General features: G+C 42.8%; 1 protein-coding gene across 1 annotated transcript in view; it reads left to right on the top strand.

Annotated features, from left to right (window-relative positions):
- Positions 1-27,536, top strand: part of ADAMTS18 (ADAM metallopeptidase with thrombospondin type 1 motif 18) — a 156,968-nt gene that overhangs the window by 50,464 nt on the left and 78,968 nt on the right. Inside the window, exons 4-6 of the mRNA XM_060130062.1 lie at positions 23,180-23,462; positions 25,665-25,858; positions 26,126-26,209. Of these exons, the coding sequence (XP_059986045.1) occupies positions 23,180-23,462; positions 25,665-25,858; positions 26,126-26,209 (561 nt within the window). The remainder of the gene's footprint in view (positions 1-23,179; positions 23,463-25,664; positions 25,859-26,125; positions 26,210-27,536) is intronic.

Below are 27,536 nucleotides of genomic sequence, written 5' to 3'. Positions count from 1 at the left end.
TTGACTTTTGCTCTGAGCTGGACAGGAGCCGCCCAAGAGTTTTGAGCAGAGAAGGGAAGCGATAGCCCTTGACCTGGATTATCTCCTTTCCCATAACATTACCAGTTGTGCCCAGCAGGTAGTATGTGCTCAGCAATTTGATTAAATGCGTCTCATTAGTTTTGTTCAATTTCCTCTACCATGACTGGGTATCCTCCATGTGGAAGGGACTGCTTTTCTGGTACTGAAGTTTCCATGAACATAGGTAGTCAATGGAATTATTTTCTTAGTTAATAGCGGTGTGAATTACATTTTTCAAAGCAAAAGCACATTATCCAATTCACGAAGCCACCTTCTCCCCCCTTGGCCGCCCCCTGCTTGAAGAAAACAATACCTTTTCTTTCCGTTCAACTTGAAACCAAATACAGTTGTCATAGTTTTTGTTACTGTTTTCAGATGTTATAATTCGCATTAATTCTAACCCCAGCAGATTATAGGTTGTTCATAAGGCTCTTTGCAGGGATTAAAAGGGAAATTGGTAGAATCTTCTTGCTGATGCCTCCTCTTCCCCCTTCCCCTGGTTGTGGGTATTGATACTTTATCAGGAACACCCAAAGAATGACTTGTTATTTGATGTGCCTAGGTCCCAGCTTGTTCGCAGCAAGCCTTTTCTAGTTTTCTCTAAGATGGAGGAAACATCAAGGGTTGGTTTCTAATCCTGCCGCTTTTCTCTTCCGAATGCACGTATGCAGTGGCATTTAATTTATGCATATACGTAGATAGAGATTCCTGTCTTTAGAAGTAGCTTGACATCTTTTAGATTAAAAAGGAAAGCAGAATTTAAGTGTGTGGGATCATGGACTATCTCCTGGATACTGTTGATGTAAGGATGGTGGCGTAGTATGTCCAGTACAACTTTCTGCGCTGTCCAAGGTGGCAGCCACTACTGCATGTGGTTAGTGAGCACTTAAAATGCGGCTGCTGTGACTGAGGAGCTGCACTTCTGTTTCATGTTAATGAATTAAACAGCTACATGTGGCTCGTGGCTCCTGTATTGAACAGAATAGATTTGACGGGTTGTAGGAGTTGTCTACAGGAAGTCAGCAGGGCGGGGTGACTCTTTAAAAATTGAGACCAAAGGCTCTTTTTACCTTTGATCTACCCAGTTGCCTGCAAAAGAGTTCCGAGTACCTTCCTTAACTACCCATTCCCAATTATTAAACCCTTGTAAGTCTACATTCTTTTTTTTTTTTTTTAACTTGCCTGCTTTTTTCCGTCTTTACCACCATGACTTAATTTCCGTTGCCATTTTCTCTTGCAAAACCCCAGGCAGTAGCCTCTGCTGGATTTCTTAATCTCAATTCTTAACTTTGTTTTGATCCATCCTCCACATTGCCAGCACATTAACTCTCCCCAGGATTAACTCCCCAATTAATCTTCATTTTTGGAAGCATGGAGCTCACAGTCCTGAGCTTTAATGAGCTGAATGGCTCCTCGCAAGTTGTAAAATTCTGGCTGTTTCTGTGTCAGCTGCATGTAAGTTTTCCGAATGATGTTATTTTTATTTGGAATCACATGTGGTTACACATTATCTTTTTCGTATTTGGGGACTTTAAAAAGTCTGCCACTGTCCACTTCTAAAACCACATGCACGCCAGTGCACAGGACCATTCTGTGCTTGACGTATCCAGTAGCTGCAGGCAACGGAGCCTCTCTGTCTTTCTTTCACCTTTGCTCCCTCACCTGGCTATCCTCCTCTGCCCCCTACCACCACCTTGTTCACCTGGCCTCACTCACGATTAAAGACTAAGCTTAGATAGCCCTTCTTCTAAGAAGCCTTTCTAAGAATTTGTTGGGTGCCCCTCCAGTGGTCTCCCAAGCTCCTTGGGAGGATGGGGGCGGGGCTGAAGGAGACTGTCTTGGGATGTCTGTTTAGCTGCTGGTCTCCCTGGTCAGTATCAGAGCACCTGAGGCAGGGGCCGGAACTGTTTCGTTCCTAATCCCCAGGGCCTAGGTTAGCATCTAGCCCATTGTAAATACTCAATATTTGTTGAATGAATTCATCTGAGAGTCACGTGCCGTCAGGTGGGGAGTTTTCCAGACCCCAGCCTCCCCCGCCCCACACCCCATAAAAGTAACAAACAAAAGAAAACCCAACTCCTCATGTAGACTGGAATCCTATATACATTTCGTGGAGCTAGCTAATACAAGCTTTGGGATACTTTCGTTTTTATCTATTATTGAATCACATCCCGGGTTCTCCAGGTAATGACTACTTAGTTGACTGCCGACAGCGTCATTAGTGGCTGCTACAAAAACATCGTTTGGACATTTTTCATCCAATCGGTGAATACTTACACATGATCTGCCATGTGCCAGACACTTTCTTTTATTGAAGTGTAGTTGCTGTACAATATTATATGTTACAGGTATGTAATATAGTGATGCGTAACTTTTAAAGGTTATACTCCATTTATAGTTATTGTAAAATATTGGCTATGTTCCCTGTGTTATACGATATATCCTTGTAGCTTATTTTTTACCTAATAGTTTGTAGCTCTTACACCCCTACCCCTATCTTGCCCCTCCCTACTTCCCTCTCCCCACTGGTAACCACCAGTTTTTCTCTATATCTTTGAGTCTGCTTCTTGGTTATATTCACTAGTTTGTTGTATTTCTTAGATTCCCCACGTAAGTGATATCATACAGTATTTGTCTTTCTCTGTCTGACTTAGCATAATGTCCTCCAAGTCTATCCATGTTGCTGCAAATGGCAAAATTTCATTCTTTTTTATGGCCATGTAGCAGTCCATGGCATATACGTACCACATCTTCTTGATCCATTCATCTGTTGATGGACGCTTAGGTTGCTTTCATACATCAGACACTAGTCTTGATGCTGGTAAGCTTAAGGATGAAAAACGGGCCAAGAACATACAAGGTCCCTCCTCTCTGCTACCCCACATGCTAGAAGGAAAGATAAACAGTCAGTCTATTGGGAAACACGATACTTTTAGGCAGTGAAGTAGCAACTGAAATAGGCCAGCCAGGCACTCACTGTGTGTCAGTCACTATTCTAATATTATATTAGAATATTAATATATTATTAATGCTAATGTTAATATTAATAATCTATAATAATTATTAATGATTAATATCTTTGCCCAGAGCAAGTCTATATCCTTCAGTTGTCCTCAGGAAACTGAGGAACAAGGAGTCAAGCAGCTCAGCCCAGGTCACAAGTCTTAGTAGTGGAGGCAGAACTGAAGCCCAGACATTGGGTTCAGGTCTGTGGCACAACCACAACGCTGCCTGCAAGGAGGACATACGAGGGGTGTTTTAGATTAGATGGTCAGGAAGAACTTTCTGAGAAGGCGAATCCAGAGTTTCAGAGAGTGGGGCTTACAAGTGTTCCTAGTGGGGAAAGCCCGGAATAGGTCTGGCAAGTTGAGAGAACAGCAGAAAGACCCGGCTGCTTTAATACTTCATTAGAGGGAAGCATGGGACATTGGCGGGGGCGGGCGGGTGTAGTGGTGAGAGAGAAAGTCAGAAACAATATAAGAGCAGGGCTTCCCTGGTGGTGCAGTGGTTGAGAGTCTGCCTGCCAGTGCAGGAGACACGGGTTCGAGCCCTGGTCCGGGAAGATCCCATATGCCGCGGAGCAACTAAGCCTGTGCGCCACAACTACTGAGCCTGCGCTCTACAGCCCGCGAGCCACAACTAGTGAGCCTGCATACCACAACTACTGAAGCCTGCGTGTCACAACTACTGAGCCTGCGCTCTTGAGCCCACATGCCAAACTACTGAGCCTGCGCTCTTGAGCCTGCGAGCCACAACTAGTGAGCCCACGTGCCACAACTACTGAAGCCTATGTGCCAAGCCTATGTGCCACAACTACTGAAGCCCACATGCCACAACTACTGAAGCCCACACGTCTAGAGCCCATGCTCCACAACAAGAGAAGCCACCACAATGAGAAGCCTGGGCAGCACAACAAAGAGTAGCGCCTGCTCACTGCAACTAGAGAAAGCCGGCGCGCAGCAACGAAGACCCAATGCAGCCAAAAATAAAACAAATACGATAAATAAATTTTAAAAAAAAAGCATATAAGCGCAGGCGCCATCTTTCTCACTCAAGCTCTGTAGATGAGTCCACAGCACCCAGGGGAAGGCAGCAGCCGTCAGGTAAAGAAAGAAGCCGCGGGAGAGCGAAGTTATAATTCTGCTCATAGTGTTGGTTGTTGACGGATCGATGTAAAGATGTTAGCTGTAATCTCAGTTCACGTTTTCTTAGCTATGGTTGCAGAATCAAATAAAACCTTTTTTGGCAGAAGTTAAAGAACTCGGCATCCTGCTACTGATTTTCTCAGTGTGATCATGGTAAACCACTGATACGCAGTCTGTAATCTCTGATTAAAGGAGAGATGTGACGGCAGGAGTAGTTCACTTTAAACTGCTTTACGTTAAAATAAAAGAATGGGTTGTGGAGTAAACTGCAGTGTGTGAAGCATCAGCAGCTGAGTTACGATAGAGCCGTCTTCGTGTGTACACTCTTAAACAGTGCCTTTGGAGATCGCTTCCAAGAACCTAGTTACCTGGTTTGTTTGTTTGTTTTAATTTTATTGAAGTGTAGTTGATTTACAATGTTGTGTTCATTTTTGCTGTACAGCAAAGTGACTCAGTCATGCATATATATACAGTCTTTTTCATATTCTTTTCCACTGGTTTATGTTGAATATAGTTTCCCGTGCTGTACGGTAGGACCTTGTTTATCCATTCTATATGTAATAACTTTGTGAACGGATCCATGGCCCATGACAGACTAATCTGTAACTACTAGCATTAGATGGAAGTGACCCAACATGTGGTAAGAAAACCTCTTCCTGTCTTCCTGCTACTCTGTGCTTGTAACAGGAAGGGAACTTGCATGGAGGTTGGATAAGTCAAGGAAATCTGTGAGAGTGTGAGGAAAAACTTGGAAATCACGGCATACACTCAGGTAATCGCTCAGTTATATGTTAACGAGTTAACAAAATATGCGTTTGCCTTACATCCTGTGTCATTTATGTCTTTCTGAAGCTGAATGGGTATTCGCTTAATTGAAGGCAAACAGTCCTTTGCTATTTTTGCCCCCAGGCTCCCTCCTCCATCCCCAGCATCTGTTTAGAGTAGTAATTTGGATGCTACAGAAGGCAAGTTTGCTTCACAGAGCAGAAATGTTTACCCAATTGCAGGCTTCTGTAGTTTGTTTCCTGCATGAAGGTACCGAGTATTTGCAAACTCACAGACCTCACAGGGTAAATAAACTAGGCTTCTCTTCCAGCCTTCTAAGAAAGCTGTGTTTATCTACCTGCCTCATGAATGTCTGTCACCAAGCAGTGTGCTTTCCAGGCGTTTCCTAATGTCATCCCAAGCAATGCTAAAAATTAGAATTCTGTTATTGTCATTTTACGGATGAGGAAGCTCAGACTAAGGTAGGTTATGCGAGGTTGCAAAGATTTTATGTGTTGGGTGAGAACTTGAGTCTAAGTCCAGACTCAGAATCCCAGCTCTTCTTCTTTTTGCTCAGTATAGACTCAGGTATATTCCTCAGTTAGTAGGTTTATGTGTGACAAGTTTCGGGAGTTAGCCTTGTCCTAGGTGATCTGGCGGGGTGTGAAAGAAGGATAAAGAACTGCCTTGGAAAATAAGGTGTGACTCTTACACAAGCCATGCATCAAATGTAGGTTGAATTAGGGCAGAGGTCACAAAGGCAGATGTCTGCAAGAACCAGACTAGTAGTGTTGTGAGGGACACGGGACAGTGGGGAGTGGTGGGGACTGTGAAAAACTGGAAAGTATCCTATATCCTTGCGGGGCAGCCACTCCTTAGCAGTTGCCCAATAGTTGTACATACACATTAGAATTTCTGACTTCCTTGAATAATTGGATGAAATGACAATATTGGGTTCAAATTCCTACATGGGAGAAAACATTAACGCAGAGCTGAGGAGGAGTTATGTCAACAAGATGGTGGAGTGGAAGTTTCCAGTGCTTGTCTCCTCTTAGAACTTCCATCCATGAATGGAAATATCTTCACAAAAGTGAACCTAAATGAATTAAAGACCTAAAAATAAGACCAGAAACTGTAAAACTACTAGAGGAGAATACAGGTAAAATGCTTCTTGACATCGGTCTGGGCCATGAATTTTTGTATATGACCCCAAAAGCACAGGCAAAAAAGGCAAAAACAGACAAGTGAAATTGCATCAAACTGAAAAGCTTCTGTACGGCCAAGGAAACAATGGAAAAAGTGAAGAGACAATTTACAGAATGAAAGAAAATATCTGTACCACGTACATCTGATAATTGGTTAATATGCAAAATATGTAAGCAACTCAACTCAATAGCAAGAAAACATATATCCTGATGAAAAAATGGGCAAAGGACCTGAATAGACATTTCTCAAAAGAAGACATACACGTGGCCAACAGGGCTATGGAAAAAAGACTCAACGTCACCCATCGAGGAAGAGCAACTCAAAACAACGAGGTATCACCTCACACCTGTTAGGATGGATATTCTCAAAAAGACAAGAGATAACAAGTGTTGGAAAGCATGTGGAGGAAAAGAACACTGTTGCTGGGAATGTACTGTCACTAGAGAAAACAATATGGAATTTTTTTAAAAAACAGAGCTACCATATGATCCAGTAATTCCACTTCTGGGTATATATCTGAAGGGAATGAAACGAGGATCTCAAAGAGATGTCTACACTCCCATGTTTACTGCAGCAGTATTCACAGTAGCCAAGATGTGGGATCAACTGAAGTGCCCATCAGTGGGTGAGTGGATAAAGAAAATACACACGCACATACGTGCGCATGCAATGGAATATCACTCCGCCGTAAAAGGGAAGGAAATCCCCTGTCATTTGCAACCACATAGATAAACCTGGGGGACATTATGCTAAATGAAATAAGCCAGATACAGAAGGACAAACACCGTATGATGTCACTTATGTGTGGAATCTAAAAAAGTCACACTCATAGAATCAGAGAATAGAACGGTGGTTGCCAGGGACAGGAGGGGAAATGCAAAGATCTTGGTCAGAGGGTACTCAGGCCAGATGAATAAGTTCCGGGGACCTAATGTACAGCATGGTGACTATAGTTAATAATACTGGATTGTAAACTTAACATTTGCTAAGAGAGTAAATCTTAACTGTTCTCAGCACATACACAAAATGTATGGGAACTCTGTGACATGATGGGTATGTTAGCTAGCTTGATTTTGGTAATCATCTCACAGTGTATTTGTATATCAAAACATCGTGTTGTACATCTTAAAGATATACAATTTTTATTTGTCAATTACACCTCAGTAAAGCCGGGGGAAAAGAATCCTACTGAGGGCCAGGTTGGGCCTGGAGGCATCAGTTTGTAGTCTCTGTTCTAGAAGATTGGTTTTCAAACCCTAGGCATTCAGACTCTAGAAGGGCAGAGTTGGGTACACGTGTCTTCATCTCTAAGCTGGGTGTTCAGCTGGGTTGAAGATCGGACCTCAGGGCTCTAAAAGGGCTCTGCTATTAGGCGACACAATCAACGAATAACGTTCCTTGCTATGTGTGTACCACGCTCTCAAGCGAGTTTGCTATCCTGTGCAGAAATTGTATTTGGCATCACAGTTAAGTTACCTGCGTGTCATACCAACTGATAAAAAGAAAAGAACGTCAGATGTGGAAGGGCCCTTAAATCAACTCCAGTCTCTTCATTAAGTATACGAGAAACTAAACCATCTGCTGCTCATCAGTTGTGAGACGCTGCGTACCTCCTTTGTTCTCCCTTGATCCCATTTCCTTTCTCTGTAAAATCAGGGGGGTGAAATACACAATTGCTAACACCCCATAATCCCGTGATTATTTTCCTTGGTTTTACCTTAAGGCAGGGGGTGAGGAGGGAAAGGAGAAGATAAATAACTGAGGAAAATTGGGACCAGGCGTTTCCAATATGGTGTCTCTGGCTCTCACACCCCACCCCTGGGAAAACTTGGGAAGTCCAGTCAATCATCCAGCCTCTGTGTGGCCGCCCAATGGGATGCCACCACGTGGCGGACGTCATCACATCACTAACAGCTGGTTACCGGCATGGCTTCCAGCTCCAGCTGTCTTTTTAACAAATGAATGCTGTCAGTTCCAAGGGAGGTGGGGAAAGGTGGGGTGGAGAGTTTGACATAAACCATCACCACTACAGAAACAAGTAAAAACATGTGTCTTCCTGATGCTGTGCATCAGCAGACAGCCGCCTTGAGCATGGAGGAGATCACTTATTCCAAAAACGGTCGCTCCACTATCTCGTAAATACAGCAGACACTATTTGTACAGCTCCAGCTGAATCATAAGACCCACGTCAGGTCTTCGTTGTAGGAAAATCACTACTTTCAGCAAACATGTATTAAGCGCCAACTACATAAATACTCTACTCTCCAAACCCAGAAACCAAAGAAATTTGGATAGTGAGAATTTAAATAGCAAGTGATACCAATAATGTATTAATTATTTTCCGATAGTGAGCAGTTAGAATTTTGATAACCAGGGATACTAACCTTATATGAAGTATTCATCTTAATTGACACTGAGAGTTTAGGTTTCAATACTTGAATACCTCTAGCTAGTAATATTTAGGCTCTTTTAAAAAAGAAACCTGAAGCCAAAGATGGTGCCTAGTAAGAATTGACAAACTAGATGTCAGTTAATATATGCTCATTATGTAATTTTCTTTTCTTCTCTAAATTTTTGACATATTTCCCAATAATGCCAGGCAGAATACAGAGTGTCTAAACAGTTTATCTTTCACCGTTAACAGGAGGCAGAGAGTCCCAACAACTTGGGTCCAACCAGTTTTCTATTCCATAGATCGATTCTTAGGGCTTTTTCCTTCAAAACCTTCAGTTGTCCCTCACTGTACAAGAGTTAGAATATTATCCTCAAGAGGTGGTGTGCCCTGACTTTGCACTCCCACAGAATTTTGTGTATTCCCTCATTCATTGCAGGATGGTGGAGAAGCCTACACCAGAGATAGGCAAATCAGATGAATCTGGAAAAAGGTACGGTATGTCTGATTAGTTGGTTATATGTTTGTCTCCTGTTGTAGAAGCATCCTTAAGTGCAGGCTTCGGTGTCTTTTTGTCTCCCTTCGTACCAAGCATGTTTCCTTGTTCCTAGCTCATTAATTAGTTCCACAAATATTTACAGAGCACCTACCATGTGCCAAACGCCGACCATATGAAAATGAGCAAGAGAGAGACAAGCCCTTTAGGGAGCTAACAGGGGTGACGGACAATAAACACATAAGCAAACAGCTACACGATGGACCGTCAAGTAGGGATAAGGGCTGTACAGAAAAATAAAGCTGATTGAGATGGAGAGTGACAAGGTCTGCCTTATTTTTATAGTATGGTTCAAAGAGGTCGCCTTTGGGCAGAAATCTAAATGAAGTATTTGGGAGGAGAACGTTCTAGACACACAAAACAGCAATCACCGAGTTCCTTGCATGGGTTGGCTGTCCTGTTAATGGAACAACAATGGAGCCAACGTACCTGGAGTTCAGTAAAAGAGGGTAGAAGGTGGATAGAAAGGCTACCGGGGACTGGGCTTCAAAGTGGTTTGAAATCCACATTTCTTGTTCTGGCGCTCATCTTGTGATAATACAGCATGAATGTGACCTGTTCAAAGTGATGCTTTAGAAAAGTAATTTTGGAGCAGAAGAGGGTGGGGACTGCCAACAGAGAGATGAGATAGGAGGTCACTGCTTTATTCTCCACCTGGGGTGATACAGGACTAAGCTGGAGTGAGAACGCAGAAGGACAGAGTTTGGAGCTCAGAGGTCCCTCGTACCTCGATGTTGTCAGCACTGTGAATCGTGTAGTTCTGCGTTCTGTAGGACACTGTTTGAAGAAGATGGGATAGTGAGGTTGGGAGCCCAGATTTAGATTCTGAAATTGACATTAAAAAAAGCAACTTGGATATTAGTTCTGAACATCTCCTCCCAGACATTTAGCACATCCCGTCCCCCGTCTTCCAGAGGTTGCTGACATGTGACAGACTGTTATTAGCAGACACAGCACCAAAGCCTCCAATGATCTGGGGGAAAGGCTGGCTGCATGGTCCCGTGTGAAGTTTGTGGCACATCTGGTTTCTCTTAAATCCAGACATGCTAGCTGTCTCTACTTGGTCACTCACAATGAACCAACAGCCGTTACAGCAGTCACGTGTTTTCCAAATGACATCCTTCCTTAAGCTCCCTTTGAAATGATCTGATTCTTGAGAGGGAGCTGGAGCAGAGGATCATGTGACACAAAGCTGTCAGATGGCTCCTACCTTAGTCTTTCCTAGATGAGGAAATCTTCATGACGGCACTGCTTGTAAGGGTCATGTAGCTTTGACATCTGTCTTTCGTGTTGATGGTCAGGGTATAGCTGGCTGTCTGCGGGGCTGGGAAGATATGCTTTCTCTTCCTTATTACTCTGTGTAGATCTCTCCCAAAGACGTACGAGTTGCCTATGACGTCCAGCGTGTGACATAGCTGTTGCAAAGCAGAAGAGCTCAACGCTGCTCGCAGAGTACTTGCAGTGCAGTAGAAGAGAGCAAACCACAGCACTGCAGGGTGTAATTAGAACTAGATCAGGCCTGTCCAGTGAGGCCACATTTGAAGGTTGAGCCAGTTTTCTCCAGATCCGTGGAGATGCTCTCTCAGTGAATACTGTTCAGCACCCTCTCTTTGGGGTGAAAATGGAGAGGAGAAGCCAAAAGGATGAGTCTCTGATTTTAGTGCCACTTGCCTCCAGCTTCCAGCCTCCATTTCTGGAAGGTCTGAGTTTGTGGCCATCTCTCTGTGTCCTTCAGGTCCCTCTGAAATGGAAGTAAAAAGTAATTGACAGGGAGTTAGGACCTAGGTTAAGCGCGCCTGGAAGTGTTTTGTTCTTAAGAGTCAGTTTGTTCTGCTACCCTACGCCCTGCAGGAAGTTATATCCTCTCCGGAATCTTTCTTTTCCTTTCTTATTTAGCTTTATTGAGGTACAATCGACAAATAGAAATGTAAGCATAAACTGAAAAAAAAATTGCACAACCTAAAAGTTGAGAATTATGTTTTATTTGGCGGACAAAACTGAGGACTTAAGCTGGGGACACAGCATCTCAGATCACTCTGAGAGATGGTCCCAAAGAGGTCAGAGAGGAGCCTGGATATATAGGAGTTTTTGCAACAAAGACCAGGTAGACGGAACATCAGAAGATGACTATTAATTAAAGAAAACCAGACATCGTGAGTTAAGGAATTTAGCGCTTTTCTGTGTATGGGGAGATGCAAGAGTCTGGGCTCCTTGAAATCTGTCCTTTGATGTGCACCTCAGCTATCTGGGGCCAGCATCCTGTGCTTTTTCATCAAGTCTCCTCAGGGGGTATCACGGGGGGTGGCTACAGTGGCTGACTGCTTGATGGCGGGGGTCCTGTTTCCATCCTGAGTTTCCTCAGGGCTCACCATGGGGGCGGCTGTCATGTGATGGCTGGATGGCTACAGCATCCTTTGTTTACTGACATGGCAGGCAACATTTTTCATTCACATAAGATATTTAAAACATGCAATGTCATGACTTGTATATGCACTCAAAGGATTCCCTTCATTGAATTAATACATCCATCACTTCACATATTTACCTGTGTGTGTGTGTGTGTGTGTATGAACATCTAAGTTCTGCCCTCCTAGCAAATTTCAATGACAGTGTTTCTGGAACTTTTCTTGACTCCTAGCAGGATGTGTGTTTAAGAGTGAGGGAAGGCTGTGGACTCAGACAGCCGTGGAATATCGAGAGGTAAATAAACGTACCCATCAAATAGAACTGCTCTAGGGGTGAGATGAGAGTTTGCAGGTAGAATGCTTTGCACAGAGTCTGGTACGTAGGAAATCAGGAACTGTTCCTCCAGATGGAGCAGTAAAGGAAGGTGGAGAGAGAGAGAAGGAGAGAGACTCCCCAACACCTACGGATCATGTTTAAACCACTTGGATTAATTTATAAATATTGAACCATAGATTATGACTGCTTATACAAACTGAGTGCATTTTTGAGCATGTGTGCATTTAATTTTTTAGAAATTAATACTAAAATTTATACAGTTAGGCCAGGGTAAATATGTCAACCATTTTGATGTTAATAAATTGTTTTAAAAAAATAGTTTCTTAGAGGTATTTGCCCTTCTGAGAATGGGCACACGGATGAGTTGGACAGAATTGTCATACACCTCTCATCCCCATGTTGAGTTGTGAACCACTGTGTTCTGGTCTCATGAGATTTGGACTGTGGAAGCCATTAAGTGTTTATTTCACTAGATTGTTAATTCGCCAAATAAAAAAGTTTCATCAGCATGTTATGAATATCTCTTTAGAGCTGCTTGAATGGCATAATCTTTACCAGTAAAGATGGTTATGGTTGAAATGCTTTGAAGAAAGGGGCTGAGTCGTTTCATCTTTGAGTCAGTAGCATAAACAATTGCATACGGTCAAAGCCGTCTTAGTTAATATTATTTGGGAGCCAGATTTGGTTACTGTAAGTGAAAGAAAAGGATAATTTATTTTGAGCCTACTGGAGTATTTGAAGAAGTAGTCAATCCCTGGCTAGGAAAGAAAAAAGCCAGGCATTTCTAAGACCTCCTGCAGCAAGATTTTTGGACCTTTTTTCAAATCCATCATTATCAGTGTGATTCAGAAAGCCACGGGGACTGAGAGTACAGGGAGGCTCTACCTGCCTGGCTGAGGTCAGGGGTCACCTGGGTAAATCATCTTTGCCCAGTGATGCAGCTGCGTGTACCACAGGCATAGTGCTCAGTGAGCATCTCTTGAATGGCTTGGAGTGATCTGCTCAGGTGTTCACTGGGAGGAGGTGGGCCCTTACCTGTCCCATCTGAACAGATGGCCAGCTTGTAACGTGAGAACGCTAGTCCACAGTTCTGGTGCATTCTACCCTATACTCCAGAAAGTCTACTTTGCTTTTTTTGTTTTCTCTCCCAGCAGCAACCATCCATCTAGTCTTTAAGGCTGATCAAAAGCATCCTTTTCTCCATGACATTGTCTCTTTTCAAGGAGGGCAGGTGGGTAAGAGGTTGGGTTTTCAGAAGGGACTAAGCATAGACTTAATTTAACTAAAGAACATTGTGGAGGAGAAGTTGATGGGCACAAAAAGGATCTGTAGAGGAGCAGTCCGTGATTTCATCGCCCATCTCTCTTTCCCATCCCCATCAAAACCAACCACCGAGTCGAAACCAAAACCTAGAATTCCAGCAATTCTCCAAGGTAGAAAAATTCATGATTTCACCTCTGTCTTTAAATACCTTCAGTTATGTTTGCAAGAATTTCATTAATATGTCTCTTTTCAGGTCTTAAAGCCTTGTTCAGTCCTTTCACTGTTTTTCTCAATAACAACATTGCTGCCACTTCCCAGAATTTCAGGTCCAATTGAAGGGGAGAATTTTAATACACACTGTTAGAACAAGGCCCGGCTTCTCTGCTCTGTTCCCTCAGATAATCAAATATAATAATTATAACAACAATAAACACATTTTGAATGTTTTCTTGCCAAGAGCTGTTCTTAGCACTTTAAAAGTATGAACTCACTTAATTCTCTAAAAACCCGATAAGGGAAGTGCTATTATGATTGTCGTTTTATAAATCAGGGACTTGGAAAATGAGAGGTTTGTTCTTGAGAGGTATGTAAACTTCCTCTGAGAAAGGAGAAAAGCTGAAAGGGGCACTTAACCATCACAGGACTGAAAATACCTTGTGGCTCTTATTAGCATCATACCCCCTCCTCTCTCACCAGGCTGTGAGGAATTTGGGGATATTGATGGTATCAGATTAAATGTTTATGGACTGGGCTTTACAGTTTTTTGAAGAAAGATCACCATGTATATGACTCTGGAAAACATAAATTCCCTTCTAAATCGTATTTGTAGTGTGAGTCCCATTGACGTTCATATTAACATCAATGAATGGATGAGAAATGCTAGATTTTTGTTGACATACATATTTTTGGTTTTTTTCTCCCTTTGACGGGAATAGGGAATCCTGAACACACATTCCACGTGTAAGGGCCTGTTGTCCGTTAATCCAGCTCTGCATGTGTAGATGCTTATGGCAAAAATATTCGATTTCAGTTTCTTAGAATTACATACTTTATAGAGAGCTGAGGGTGTTATCAGGGTCCACATGCTCTTGGCAAAATTTTATCAGATTTTGTCTCTTCTCTGATCATGGGACTGGAAATGGTTCCACATGTTTTTCACCTGGAACCTGTTTTGTTTGTTTTTTAATATACTCTCAAGTCCCTAATTTTCTTTTTAGCAGTCATTATGGCTCTATTTTTTATGTTAGCATTTACTGAGCAATACACAGCTAAGCACAGTACCTGATAAGTATTCATTTATTTAACCAATGAGAAACCCCCAAGGTCGGGATACATTTATTCCCATTTCACAGATGGGGAAAAGAAGGGGGATAAAAGCGCACAGAAGTTCAGAATGCTTAAGCCCAGCTACCAAGCGGCAGAGCTTAAATTTTACCTCTAAACTCTTTCATTTTTATGTTGAGTGCTTCCCTTAATGCATTGTTCTTATACCATTCCATTTTACCTTGATAACATTTGTTACTTCTTCGCAAAATCCTAAAATATTCTATTGCCGATGGTTTTCCTCAGTTGAAGTCTTTCTCGGACTTTTCCTTACTTCCTGATCTTTCATTTCTCTGATGCTTTCTTCTTCTCCTTCCCAAACCCCTGGACGGTGGAATTTTGTTTCATACTGATGACATTTCTTAAGCTTTTTGCTTATTCTGAACTGAGATTTCTCCTTTGGAGTGTCCTCATATATGTTGGACAACAAATTAATTATTATTTAGTACTATTATTTAGACAAAAGAGTGGGGGTTTTTTTGTGTTTTTTTTTGTAAGAATGTGATGTCTTCACCTCTCCCGTCCCACTGGGAGTTAAAGTAGTTGTTTATTTTTTTCCTGCCAGTTTTATTGAGATATAATTGACATACAGAACTGCATAAGTTTAAAGTGTAAACCATGATGGTTCGACTTAATATGTCATGAAATGATTACCACAGTAAGTTTAGTGAACATCTATCATCTCATATAGATACAAAATTAAAGAAATAGAAAAAGATTTTTCCTTTGTGATGAGAACTCTTCAGATTTACTCTCAACAATTTTCATAGATAACATACAGCAGTGTTAATTATATTTATATGTTGTACATTACATCCCTGGTACCTATTTATCTTATAACTGGAAGTTTGTACCTTTTGACTGCCTTAATCCAATTCTTCCTCTCCCCAACCCCTTGCCTCTGTTAACCGCTCATTGGATCTCTTTCTTTACGAATTTGTTTTTGAAGTAAAACTGACCTACAACACTATGTTAGTTCCTGGTGCACAACAGTGATTCAGTATTTCTATACATTTCAAAATGATCAGCACAATAAGACTAGTTATCATCCCTCACCATACAAAGATATTACATAATTATTGACTATATATTCCCCAGACTGTACTTTTCATACCCACAACTCATTTATTTAGTAACTGGAAGTCTGTGCCTCTTAATAGCCCTCACATATTTCTCTCCCCCTCCGCTTGGCAACCACCTGTCCTCTGTATTTGTGACTCTGTTTCTGTTGTATTATGTTTGTTCATTTGTTTTTCAGATTTCACATATAAGTGAGACCATACGGTGTTTGTCTTTCTCTATCTGACTTATCCCACTTAGCATAGTACCCTCTAGGTCCATCCATGTTGTCGTAAAAGAAAGTGATGTCTTCAATGAAGTCACAGTATTTTTATGTTGCTGTAGCTGGAGAGACGTTAAAAATTTTTAAAGTGAAAAATAATTTGATTATTGATAACCGCAAGTATATGTCTTTGCCGTTACTTCTCCAGCCAGCCTCACGGGGGCTACTTTGTTGTTCTGTCAGTTAGTCCTTACTAAAAATAGAAATAGATTAATAATACTGCCTGTGGAGTTCTTTTTCAATTATTATTTCATTTGAAGTTCCGCTTCATTTTTAACAAACCTCATTAACCCATTAAGTCTTTGGTTTTTGATTATTTAATGTGTGTAAATGTTGGGGATACAAGTCACGTAACACACAGACCCTGCTTTCAGGGAGCTTGTCTTGTCCTAATTTTCATTGATCTTTAAGGCTGTTCACTCCGAACTTTTTTTTTTTTTTTTCTTTTTTTTTGGCGGTACGCGGGCCTCTCACTGTTGTGGCCTCTCCCGTTGCGGACCACAGGCTCCGAGACGCTCAGGCTCAGCGGCCACGGCTCACGGGCCCAGCCGCTCCGCGGCACGTGGGATCTTCCCGGACCGGGGCACGAACCCGTGTCGCCTGCATCAGCAGGCGGACTCTCAACCGCTGCGCCACCAGGGAAGCCCAACTCCGAACTTTTTAAAAAAAATTGTGCCTTCATACCAGCATTTAATTCATCAACTGTTTCTAGAATCTGCAGTCTCCATTTTTCTGTTAAATCTAAAGCCTTTGATAGAGTTCAAATATGACCTATAGGGAGGGAGTTTTAAATGGAAATTGAGGGAAATTTCTTGAAGTCTGTTTTGTACCTGACATGAGTCCTTTGAGAAAAATTTAGGCCATTGGAATCTAAAATAGGAAACAACTGCTAACAAATAAAACATATTCTCTTACAGTATCTCCTTTTTAAAAGCATAAAATGGAAAAAATCTGATCTGAATATATTATTGACTCTTGGTCATTATCCATTGAATTTTTAAACTTAGCAGCTGAACTACAGGACTGAATTTCTACGTCTTCAAACTGGAAGAGATTGGACTATATTGATTGGAAGAGATTGAACCATATTGATTGGAAGGGATTGAACCATATTGATGGAAAAGGTTGAACACGTGGGAACAATATTCGGTCCAGAAGGGGAGCTGGGAGCAGCTCTCAGCTTATTGCACCCACATCTCCATGGACCTGGGGCCTTTCCTGTCCTTCTAGCCTAGGGGACGCCTAAGGGTGTCCTCACGCTGCAGCCTCTGCTGAGCGGACCTCTAGGTCTCCACCAGCCTCCTCTGCCTGGCCAGCTTCTCCTGTCCTCAGTTCTGAGCTGTCCACCTCATAGTTCTTTCTAGGTTCCCCCTGCATGAACCAAGAGAGGGCTTCTGGTCTCTGTGAAAATACCTGTCCTCAAAAAAACTTTCGAAAACAGGGCTTCCCTGGTGGCGCAGTGGTTGAGAGTCCGCCTGCCGATGCAGGGGATGCGGGTTCGTGCCCCGGTCCGGGAAGATCCCACATGCCACGGAGCGGCTGGGCCCGTGAGCCATGGCCGCTGAGCCTGCACATCCGGAGCCTCTGCTCCGCAGTGGGAGAGGCCATAACAGTGAGAGGCCCGCGTACCACAAAAAAAAAAAAAAAAACTTCCGAAAACAAACTTATGGTTACTGAAGGGGAAAGGGGGTGGGGGAGGGATAAATTAGGAGTTTTGGATTAGCAGATACACACTACTATATATAAAATAGATAAACAACAAGGTCCTACTGTATAGCCCAGGGAACTATATTTAATCTGCTATAATAAACCATAATAGAAAAGAACATGGTAAGAATATGTATGTACATATATATGAGTGTGAGTGTGTATATATATAACTGAATCACTTTGCTGTATACCTGAAGCACTGTAAATCAACTATATTTCAATTAAAAAATTTTTTTTCCTAAAAACCTTCCAAAATCAGTCTCCCCTCTCCCCTCACTCCTTCTGTTATTTTCTCTCGTAGAACCCTGCTTGTTTTCCTTCCTACTTGACACAAAGGAATATTTCCTACCCAGTTGTGATCATTACTTGTTTCATCCCTGCTTCTCCCATTTAGATGGAAGCCCATGGGACCACAGATCCATCTTCCAAGCCACATTTTGTCAGAATGTCACCTGTGTTCAGTCACTCAAAACGCTTCATACACTCTACAGTTAAACAGATGGTTCCTTTTAGAGGTACTGGGTTTATATTTTTAAACTATAAAATGTATTTTTGGTTAGACTCCACTGTTTTCCATCAAACCAAACCCCCCAAAAGAAGATTTTTCTTCCTTAATATCGAGCCCTGTAAAATGCTGGTTTTGCTGTAAAGAACTTTTCTGAAGCTTTGTCCTTGTTGCCCTAAACTGTAATACAAAGGGTTGTTTGGGCCCCATGTGTTGTCCCAATAATAGATGCCCATTTTTTTTTATTGCTTTCTTGATGCAGAAGTTGTCACTCTGCATTTGAGTTGCCTGCGGTTCTCCAGAAATAACGAGAGAAGGAAAGCTTCTAAACCGGTTAGTCCAGTTAAGGCAGTTGAGTGGCTTAAGCCATTGATATGAGTTTAACCAAGTTAGGAAGTTAGCAAGGCTGCAGCGCTTTCATGGATAATTCCCTTTTTTTTTTTTTTCCCCTTTAACTGTTCACTCTGTCTGCTGGGGATTGTAAATGGGGTCTTTTGTCTTCCCGCAGCTTGGCGAGGTGAGGGCACTGGGAGGCCGGGCTTAGACGTGAGGGCCCTGCTCAGGGAAAGGGGGCCTGAATCCTACCTGGGCTCCCAGCAGAGAGTCGCTCACAGGGTGGCTGTGAAGTTTAACTAAGGTATTACAGGGAGGGCTCCTGCCTTCACACTGCTACCCCAAAACTGGATTCGCCTCTTGGTGGGTGTCCAGCCAGTAGACACAACCAAGCGAAGGGGGTGTCACTACTTGCAGCAAGTGAGGAGAACACTGGAGAAGATGCTGCTTCCCAAAGCACCATCTCCCTGAACAGCACAATTGGGGAAGTTTGAAGCTCAGGGTACATGCGTATTCATGAAGGGGCTTGGGCAGAGAAGGACTTAGCACAGAATTGGGGGCCAGGGTCGACAGAGTGCAAGCTTTCGTTGATTGAAGTCAGGAGGGTCAACGTCATCATTCCATCCTCCACCTGAGTTGGGGTCTTAGTTCCTGCAGAACTCAAAGACGAAAATTACGTATATCCCTTGAGGAGGAACTAGGACTCTGCTTTATCACTGCACTGTTACTTGACTGCCTTTCCTCTGTTCCTGCATTCCTTTGTTCCCTTTAGATCATTGGCTGCTGAAACCTGTTCAAGGGCAAGCATGGTGGCCAGGCTTAGATCACAAAATGGCTTAGGCCAAAATGGCTTCTCTCGTGTCAAGAAAGCCATGCCTGGTTCTCTTTCTCCAGGGACCCCATAACCGATCTGCTTACAAAATCTGTAATATAGAAAGAGTGCAAGGTTTTTATGAATTTGAACATGTCACTTCCCAGTTCTGGTTTCCCTGCCTGGAAAGGGAGGAGAGTGCTGGCATGCCCGCCCTCAGCATCCCCTCCACTCTGAGATTCTTCAGTTCACTTATTCCACAAGTGTATGTAGGATGATAGCCAATTATTTATTGGTTGGTGATGTGTGGCATACACCAGGGATGCCGGTGTACAACTGGACGTTTAAACTGGACATCAGACGTGGTGGGAAGTTTGCATTTTCGTTGTTTCCTTCATTGAAGTAGGACACACAGCAAATAAACTGTAGCCTGAAATATGGGAAGTGGAGAGGGTAGTTTTCAGCAGCATCCTGACTCCTGTCTCTCTGGGAAGACGGTATTGAATCTAAGACGAAGCAAAGAGCATCAGAAGACCAAGCAAGTGAGTCTGTGGAGGAAGAAGTTGGCAGAGGAATGGAAAAGCGTGTGTGAACTCGGTTAAGAGTGTGTAGGCAAGGAATAAAGACGCAGACGTAGAGAATGGACTTGAGGACACGGGGAGGGGGAAGGGGAAGCTGGGACGAAGTGAGAGAGTGGCATGGACATATATACACGACCAAATGTAAAATATCTATCTAGTGGGAAGCAGCCGCATAGCACGGGGAGATCAGCTCAGTGCTTTGTGACCACCTAGAGGGGTGGGATAGGGAAGGTGGGAGGAAGACGCAAGAGGGAGGAGATATGAGGATATATGCATATGTATAGCTGATTCACTTTGTTAAACAGCAGTAACTGACGCATGCTGTTGTAAAGCAATTATACTCCAATAAAGATGTTAAGGAAAAAAAAAAAGAGTGTGTAGGCAAGGAAAGGAATTTTCTCTTTACCCTTTTAGGTTCTTGGCTAAGACCACGCCCCCAACTGTAATAAAGGAGAGATTAACAGGAGAAAACAAATAGACATTTAGTAACAAGGATACCTCCTGTGTGCAGGGAGATGCCTAGGCAAGCTGAGTAACTCCCCCCAAAGGCCGAAGCCATCCCCGCCCCCTTAAATACCACCTCTAGCTGTGGGAGCCTATCAGGCAAAGCCCAGTAAACAAGGGTATGGCTGTTACGCAGACACAGATTTAAGGCAGAAACTTCTCAGTTGATAAGAATTTCTAGAGATTTAGTCAACCTCTCCTTCCTGGTAAAAGAGGGAGGCCCCCGACACATGGACTTTTCCCTTATAAAAGTAAATGCTCTGGGGCTTCCCTGGTGGCACAGTGATTAAGAATCCGTCTGCCAATGCAGGGGACACGGGTTTGATCCCTGGTCCGGGAAGATCACACGTGCCGCGGAGCAGCTAAGCCCGTGCGCCACAGCTACTGAGCCTGTGTGCCACAACTACCGAAGCCTGTGTACCTAGAGACCGTGCTCCGCAACAAGAGAAGCCACCACAGTGAGAAGCCCGCGCACAGCAACCAAGAGCAGCGCCTGCTCCCCGCAACTAGAGGAAGCCTGCGCGCAGCAACAAAGACCCAACACAGCCAGAAGAAAAAAGAAAAAGTCAAAGACGTGTCCTCTTCAGGATGGTATGAAGGAGAGGGGACAGACACAGCTGCCAGCCTCCAGAGTAAGCAGATGGTGGAGAGATTCGTGGGCCAGGAAAAGGGATTCGGATTTGAGATGAATACCAGGGCGCGTGAAGTGAGTTGATTCATGTTGGCCGAGGACACTGGCCAATGTCAGGAGACCATATTGGAGAAGATGGGGGATTTGGAAGATTCAATGGCAAGTGTGCAAATGAAGGATGAAAGTATCTGCCAGCCTGGCACTGGGCTGGTGGCGGGGGACGGGCTGCTCTGAGGTACAGCCTAAGGTACGGTGGGTGGGCAGGATTTCTGGGATCGTGAGATTTCACTTCTTTAAATTTTGTTGCCAGTTGATTCTCCCATCATCTCTATGACGGCAGGAATGTGAACTGCTTCATGACTTTGTGCCTCTTTGTGCCGGTGCCTAGAACAGGGCTGTGAATTAGATGCTCAGTGTGTTTTCTGAACGCAGGAAAGCATCAGGCTGGTGCTGCCGACCATAAGACGGTCTTTGTTGTTTTGTTTGTTTTGTTTTGGCTTGGTTTTGTGGGGGGGGGGGGTTGGCCACGCCACGAGGCATGCAGGGTCTTAGTTCCCTGACCAGGGATTGAACCCGCGACCCCTGCAGTGGAAGCGTGACGTCTTAACTACTGGACTGCCAGGGAAGTCCTCGTAAGACAGTCTTTAAGAAGGCAGCCGACTTCTGAAGCGGAAGGAAAATCAGGACCACATCACACATTCTGGGACTCCTTTTAGGAGTGAGAAACTGAATCATGACAGAGGGTTAAAATAAGGTCTGGGGACAGCCCCTCTGATGCCACCCGTCCACCCCACACACGCCTCTGTGTTCCCTTGGTAACCTGCCCTCACCCTGACACCCCCTTACGTCCTTGAATATTTACGTGTCTGGCTCCCCAGTAAACTGCATGCTGTGTGTGCGTATGTCCTGCTCAGCTATGTGCTCGCAGTTACCTGAATGCCTGGCACCTCGCCGGCGCTCAGTGAATGTGGGTTGATTCACTCACTCATTATTGTCAGTCATCCAAACTGCTGGGATTGAGAGTGTTTAAAGGGCTTCTGCAATGGTTATTTTATCTCCCCTTGAAAGGTGGTCAGGGCAGGAAGAATTCTCCCCATTTTGCACATGAAGAAGGTGGGACCTGAAGCACTGGGTCACAAACTCTGTCCTTTGGTGTCATCCTTGGAGCAGTTAAAAAAATTTGTGATACATGAGTCACAAGAGATTTGGTTTTTGATGGTATGGGATTTTGTCTGGGAGTGAGTGACTGTGTGTGTGTGTGTGTGTGTGTGTGTGTGTGTGTGTGTGTGTGTGTGTGTGTGTGTGTGTGTGTGTGTGTGTGTGTATTTAGATCTGCAGGCGTTTCCTATGTTCAGCATAGTTTAAGAATTGCTGGCCTGTGTCAGTGCTTTGCAAACGTTAACAGGCAGATAAATCACCCGGGATCTACGTACAACGTAGATTCTGAGTCCGCAGGTCTGGGGAGAGACCTAAGAGTCTACATTTCTAACCAGACCCACGGCTGAGGCTGGAGCTGCCGGTCCACAGACTACACTTTCCATAGCAGCGCCTGGAGATCGGGGAAATTCTAAGCCAAATGCAGAGAAGAGAGAGCACGAAGCGTGCAGGGGACAAGGCAGGGGTGTGCTGTGGCCAAAATATCAGGTACAAAAATAGACGTATTGTGCCATGAGCCTGAAAGTGACGTTGTGATTGGATGGGCTCGCCCCTGTCCCCTCTTTCTTCTCCGTTTAGCAGATATGTCTCTTCGTGATGGTGCAACCCATTGGATTCCCCAGACCTCTCCTTGGAGATAAGTGATAATCTCTCACTTTGCAATCCTTGCTACTTCTTTTGTCGAGCGCTTACGAAATCAAGATGGAATGTCTTTGTTTTCACTGTCTACCCTATAAGCTCTTTCAGGGTGGGGCTGTTTTTCAGCTCATCACTCTGTCCTGTGTTTACCACAGTGTCTGCCATGTCCTAGATGTGGAGACTCCCAGGATGTGACATGGCTTCGCCCTTGAGTCCCAAACATCAAGCGTGGCAGCCTGGAATAGTAGTTAACAGTCCTGCTCCAGTAGGTGGAGAATTCTGGGTGCCAGTACTAGCTTTCCTACTTGCTGTCTTAGCCTAAGTTTTCTCATCTGTAAAATGGGGGTAATAACAGTTGCCACTGCTCATGGTGCAAATAAAACGACATGATACACGCCAAGCATTTAGCGCAGTGCCTGCATACGGGAAGAAGCCGATAGACAGTTGCTGAAAATCAACACATCAAAGAAGGGATGCGCGGTATCCTTAATGTTTTCTTTGTGTTTGGCTTTTTAGTCAGGTCTCATAAGGACACGAAGAAATGAATTCCTCATCTCGCCATTACCTCAGCTCCTGGCCCAGGAACACAACTACAGCTCCCCTGCAGGCCACCATCCTCACGTGCTATACAAAAGGACGGCGGAGGAGAAGGTCCAGCGTTGCCATGGCTACCTGAGCTCCAGCGGGAACTCTGCTGGTCACCCCCCAAGTCGCACTCCCCACACATCTTGGAGTCCAGAAAGAAAACATCACCACGGAAGGTTGCAAAAGCAGCATTTTTGTGGACGACGCAAGAAATGTATGTAAGGAAACTTTTTCTTGTTCTGTTCCTCTCTGGGCCCTCGACAGGTTTTCCCAAGTGCCACTGGGTGTGCTGACTTTGCAGGTTAAAATTGGGCTGCACTAAGCCCCCACTGAAATTAATCTTGGAGATGAACCATAAATCATCCCTGTCAGACAAAAACTGGGTGATCATTTTTTCTAAGTTAAACTAGAAAGATTTATTTTCCTCTTTTTACATCTTTTACTTTTTAGTCGAAGGTCCCAATATTATTTTAGTTTCTGTACCCGTGAGAAAAGGACCCAGTCTTCCAAATGATGGAAGAAATCAGAGGTGAATTCCCAGGTGTGGTTGGGTGTTCCTTTGGAGGATTTGAGGGAAAGACTTCCCAGTTAACAAGAATACTGTCACCTGATTGGAGGTGGCGATGAAACATAAGGACCCTTGGACTTGGTTTGTGACCCGGGCCCAACCGTCTGCATTTTTCAGACCAGCAGTGTCCAATAGAAGTATAACACCTGCCCCAAATGTAATTTTACATTTTTTAAAATCCCACATTAAAAAATGTTTAAATGGGTAAGTTAATATTAATAATATATTTAACACAGTATATACAAAATATCTCAACATGTCATCAATATAATCAATGAAAACAAATTAAAATGAAGTATTTTGTATTCTTTTTTCATATTAAGTTTTGGAAATCTATTTATTTAACACTTCGAGAACAATTTCAAATCAGACAATAAATTCTCACCAGAAATACTTCATCTGTATCTCGATTTCATAAAATTTCAAGTTCAAGTTTAAAAGTAGACTTACATAGTCAGACTGTTCCAAATATGCTTAAGGTTTTCAACAGCTGAAACAAATATTACTTTTTAAGTGTAAAACAAAATGAATAAAAATTCAATAAAATTAAAAATTCGGTTCCTTCAGAGGCGCCAGCCCCATTTCAAAGTCTCAGGAGCCGTAAGCAGCACATGACTAGCCAGTTGGACAGAGCGGCCAGGTGATATCCACGGAGAAGAGGAAGTGGTATCCCTGCCGTGCTGATCAGGAGGAAAATGCAAGACTCTTTCTACCATTTTAATTGGTTTTGGGGATTTGGGTGTAACTGAAACATCCTTTTTAAAGAACATCTATTTGGCATGAATTTATACTAGTAGTGGTGTTAATTAATGATAGTAATGATATTTATAGTGGCAGTGATACGTATTTGATATGAGATGTAAAAGCTAATCTTTAGAGCAACCTTATGGTTGGATATTATACTCTTTTCATTGATGAGGAAACAAACTCAGAGTCATTTATCAAAATGGCGTACTTGAGGTTTTAAATCTAACTCTCAATGATTTGATGTTTTAATTTCTCTCTGGGGAGCATTGACTTCACTCTAATGACTATACCAGATGTTAAAATATTAAAATATATCTATATTAGTAGTACATACTGTCCTGAGCTTTTCAAATGCGTTTTCGTTCCCAGCAACCCTTGCATCTGTCACAGCCCATTAACTAAAGGGGTTGTGCTTAATCCAACGGGTACTTCCGGGTCTCTGCTCAGAGACTGTGGCCAGTATCCATGCCTGTACCTTATCTGTTACAAAGTATTAATTTTAAATATCACTCTGACGGTGCTGTCTCCCCAGCAGCTAAATTAATATCAGGTCAAAGAGCCCTTATTGAGCACTTATTTTGTGCTACATTAAAGTTTGTGTTGATGAAACAAGAACATGGGCAGTGTTCTACAGGATACATATTTCTAAATTTTATTTAGAAAATAATGTACAAAGTGTGATAATGAATTCAGAAGCAAAGGATAATGCCTTGTTTCTGCAGTTTCTTAGCAATAAAATAAAATGAGCATTTCCTTCCCACCATACTGATTTTTCTTGACCCACTCTTCCAACTACAATTGTAGCTTGTTTTCTTTGACTCTTTAGAAGAACATTTTTGAGTTACTGAATCCATTTGTCCATCCATCCGTCCGTCCATCCATCCATCCATCCATCCATCCATCCAACCTTCTTTTGAAAGAATCTCTCTTGACCATAGATTAGGTCCATAGCCCCAGGACAGGTACCAGTGGCGTCATTTATCAGGAGATGAGTGAAGTGTTGGTTACATGGTCTCTCTCCTCCCCTTGTTTAGATTTCTGTCTGTCTCCCCTGGATGATCTCTGCTGATAGCCCTCCAAATGCTCTTCTGTTCCTTGTAGATGCCCCTAAGCCTCCCACAGAGGATACCTATCTCATGTTTGATGAATACGGGAGCGCAGGGCGGCCCAGAAGATCAGCTGGAAAGTCACACAAAGGCCTAAACGTGGAAACCCTTGTGGTAGCAGATAAGAAAATGGTGGAAAAGCATGGCAAGGCCAACGTCACCACGTACATTCTCACGGTCATGAACATGGTAAGGGAGGTTGTCAGGACCCCAACCCCCTGCCTCTCCAAGATAGCTAAGAATCATGGAATTCCCTCACATGGGTTGAATAGCAGGTGTAGCCACATGATTTTATTGAAAAAAATTAAATTTGGAGGAAATTGGCTTCATACCTACATGTATTTGGTAAAATCAAAACATACATGTTTATATATATGTCTGATCTCCCCTGGCAGTTTTGGAAATTTTCCAATTTTGTTTCTTTCACTTTTGTTTGATTTCAATTTGTTCCAATAGGTTTCCAGCCTCTTTAAAGATGGGACCATTGGAAGTGATATAAACATAGTTGTAGTCAGCCTCATTCTTCTGGAACAAGAACCTGTAAGTGCCAAACTTCATTTACTTCATCATTCATCCTGCCATTCAGAATACACTTATTGAACACCTACTGTGTGCCAACCCATGTCATTGTCATTAGAAGTTCAAATTGGAAAATTTCAAATTACCCTCAAGGAAAGTACAATCTGATAGGGTTGTGCATTTAAATTCTAAAACATCACAAAATAATTATTTATATATAAACATACAAAATATATATGCAATATATATTTTTCAATATATGGTGATATCCAATATGATTAAATGTGCATATATAATATGAATACAAAAGTAAAGTATGGGTATTACGTTATATAAATATTATGGAAGCTTCACAAGGAAAGTGCATTTGGTAAGAGCTTTAAAAGTTAGCTGGATTTTGCAAGTTGGAGATGCTGGGTAGGTACAAAGGGTATTTTGAAAATATACTGGAAATAAGTCATCTGAAAATTCTGGTGGTAAACCTACTGTCTCCCAAAACCAACCACCTTAGGTACTACAGAAACTGAACAAGGAATATTTAACTGCCCTTGACCTGCTTACAGTGAGATGCAAGACAGAACATATGATAAAGTGTTAAGTTGCATGGCGCCTACTGCTTTGTAGCGTTTTGATGTTGAAACTGTATTTTCTGAGGTGGGGATTACCAATACAACTATTTTTAAGTCCCCTGAGGCTTTTCCTCTCCATCTGTAACTCCAGTAATGAATGGACAAAGCAGAGAGTCAGAGACCAGACAAAAATGAACCTAACTGCCCAGGTCTATAGCGCTACAGAGGTTAACAACGTATCAAATTATTCTTAGAATTTTGGAAGGGCAGAAAAGGTGTGTGTTGTTCGGGAGACCCTTCTGTCTAACCTACCACTCACACTTCGCCCGAGGGCTCAAAGACAGCAACCTCCTAATTCACTGATAATTAAAGATTTTGCCTAAAAACCCTCAATTTGACCCAAGTCAATAGTTCTGAGAAAACATTTTGATAAAAATTATTTGAAGACTAGGTCCTTTCTTACCCTTTAGAATATTGTGGCTATTTGTTTCTTCATCCATTCAGCGAGCTTTCATTTTATCGGTTGATGGATTGTAACCTATGATGTGCCCAGCCCTTGGCTGGAAATTTTGACATAGGGGTAAACAAGCTGTGGTCAGTACCGTCCTCATGCTTTGTTGAAGAAGCCATGGAACTTTATCCCCATTAATTAATAATTATGTTCTAAAAGTAATAACAGTTCTATAAATATGGTACCAGCGTGAGATGAACAAAGGTGTTTCTAACTGATGCCAGTTTATTTGTTGTAGAAACACAGTTGGTCATAAAGCCCACTACTG

The sequence above is a fragment of the Lagenorhynchus albirostris genome, chromosome 19 (assembly GCF_949774975.1).
Source record: "Lagenorhynchus albirostris chromosome 19, mLagAlb1.1, whole genome shotgun sequence".
Lineage (NCBI taxonomy): Eukaryota > Metazoa > Chordata > Mammalia > Artiodactyla > Delphinidae > Lagenorhynchus > Lagenorhynchus albirostris.
The sequence above is the reverse complement of the archived record's forward strand: the minus strand, read 5'-3'. Positions and strand labels throughout refer to the sequence as shown.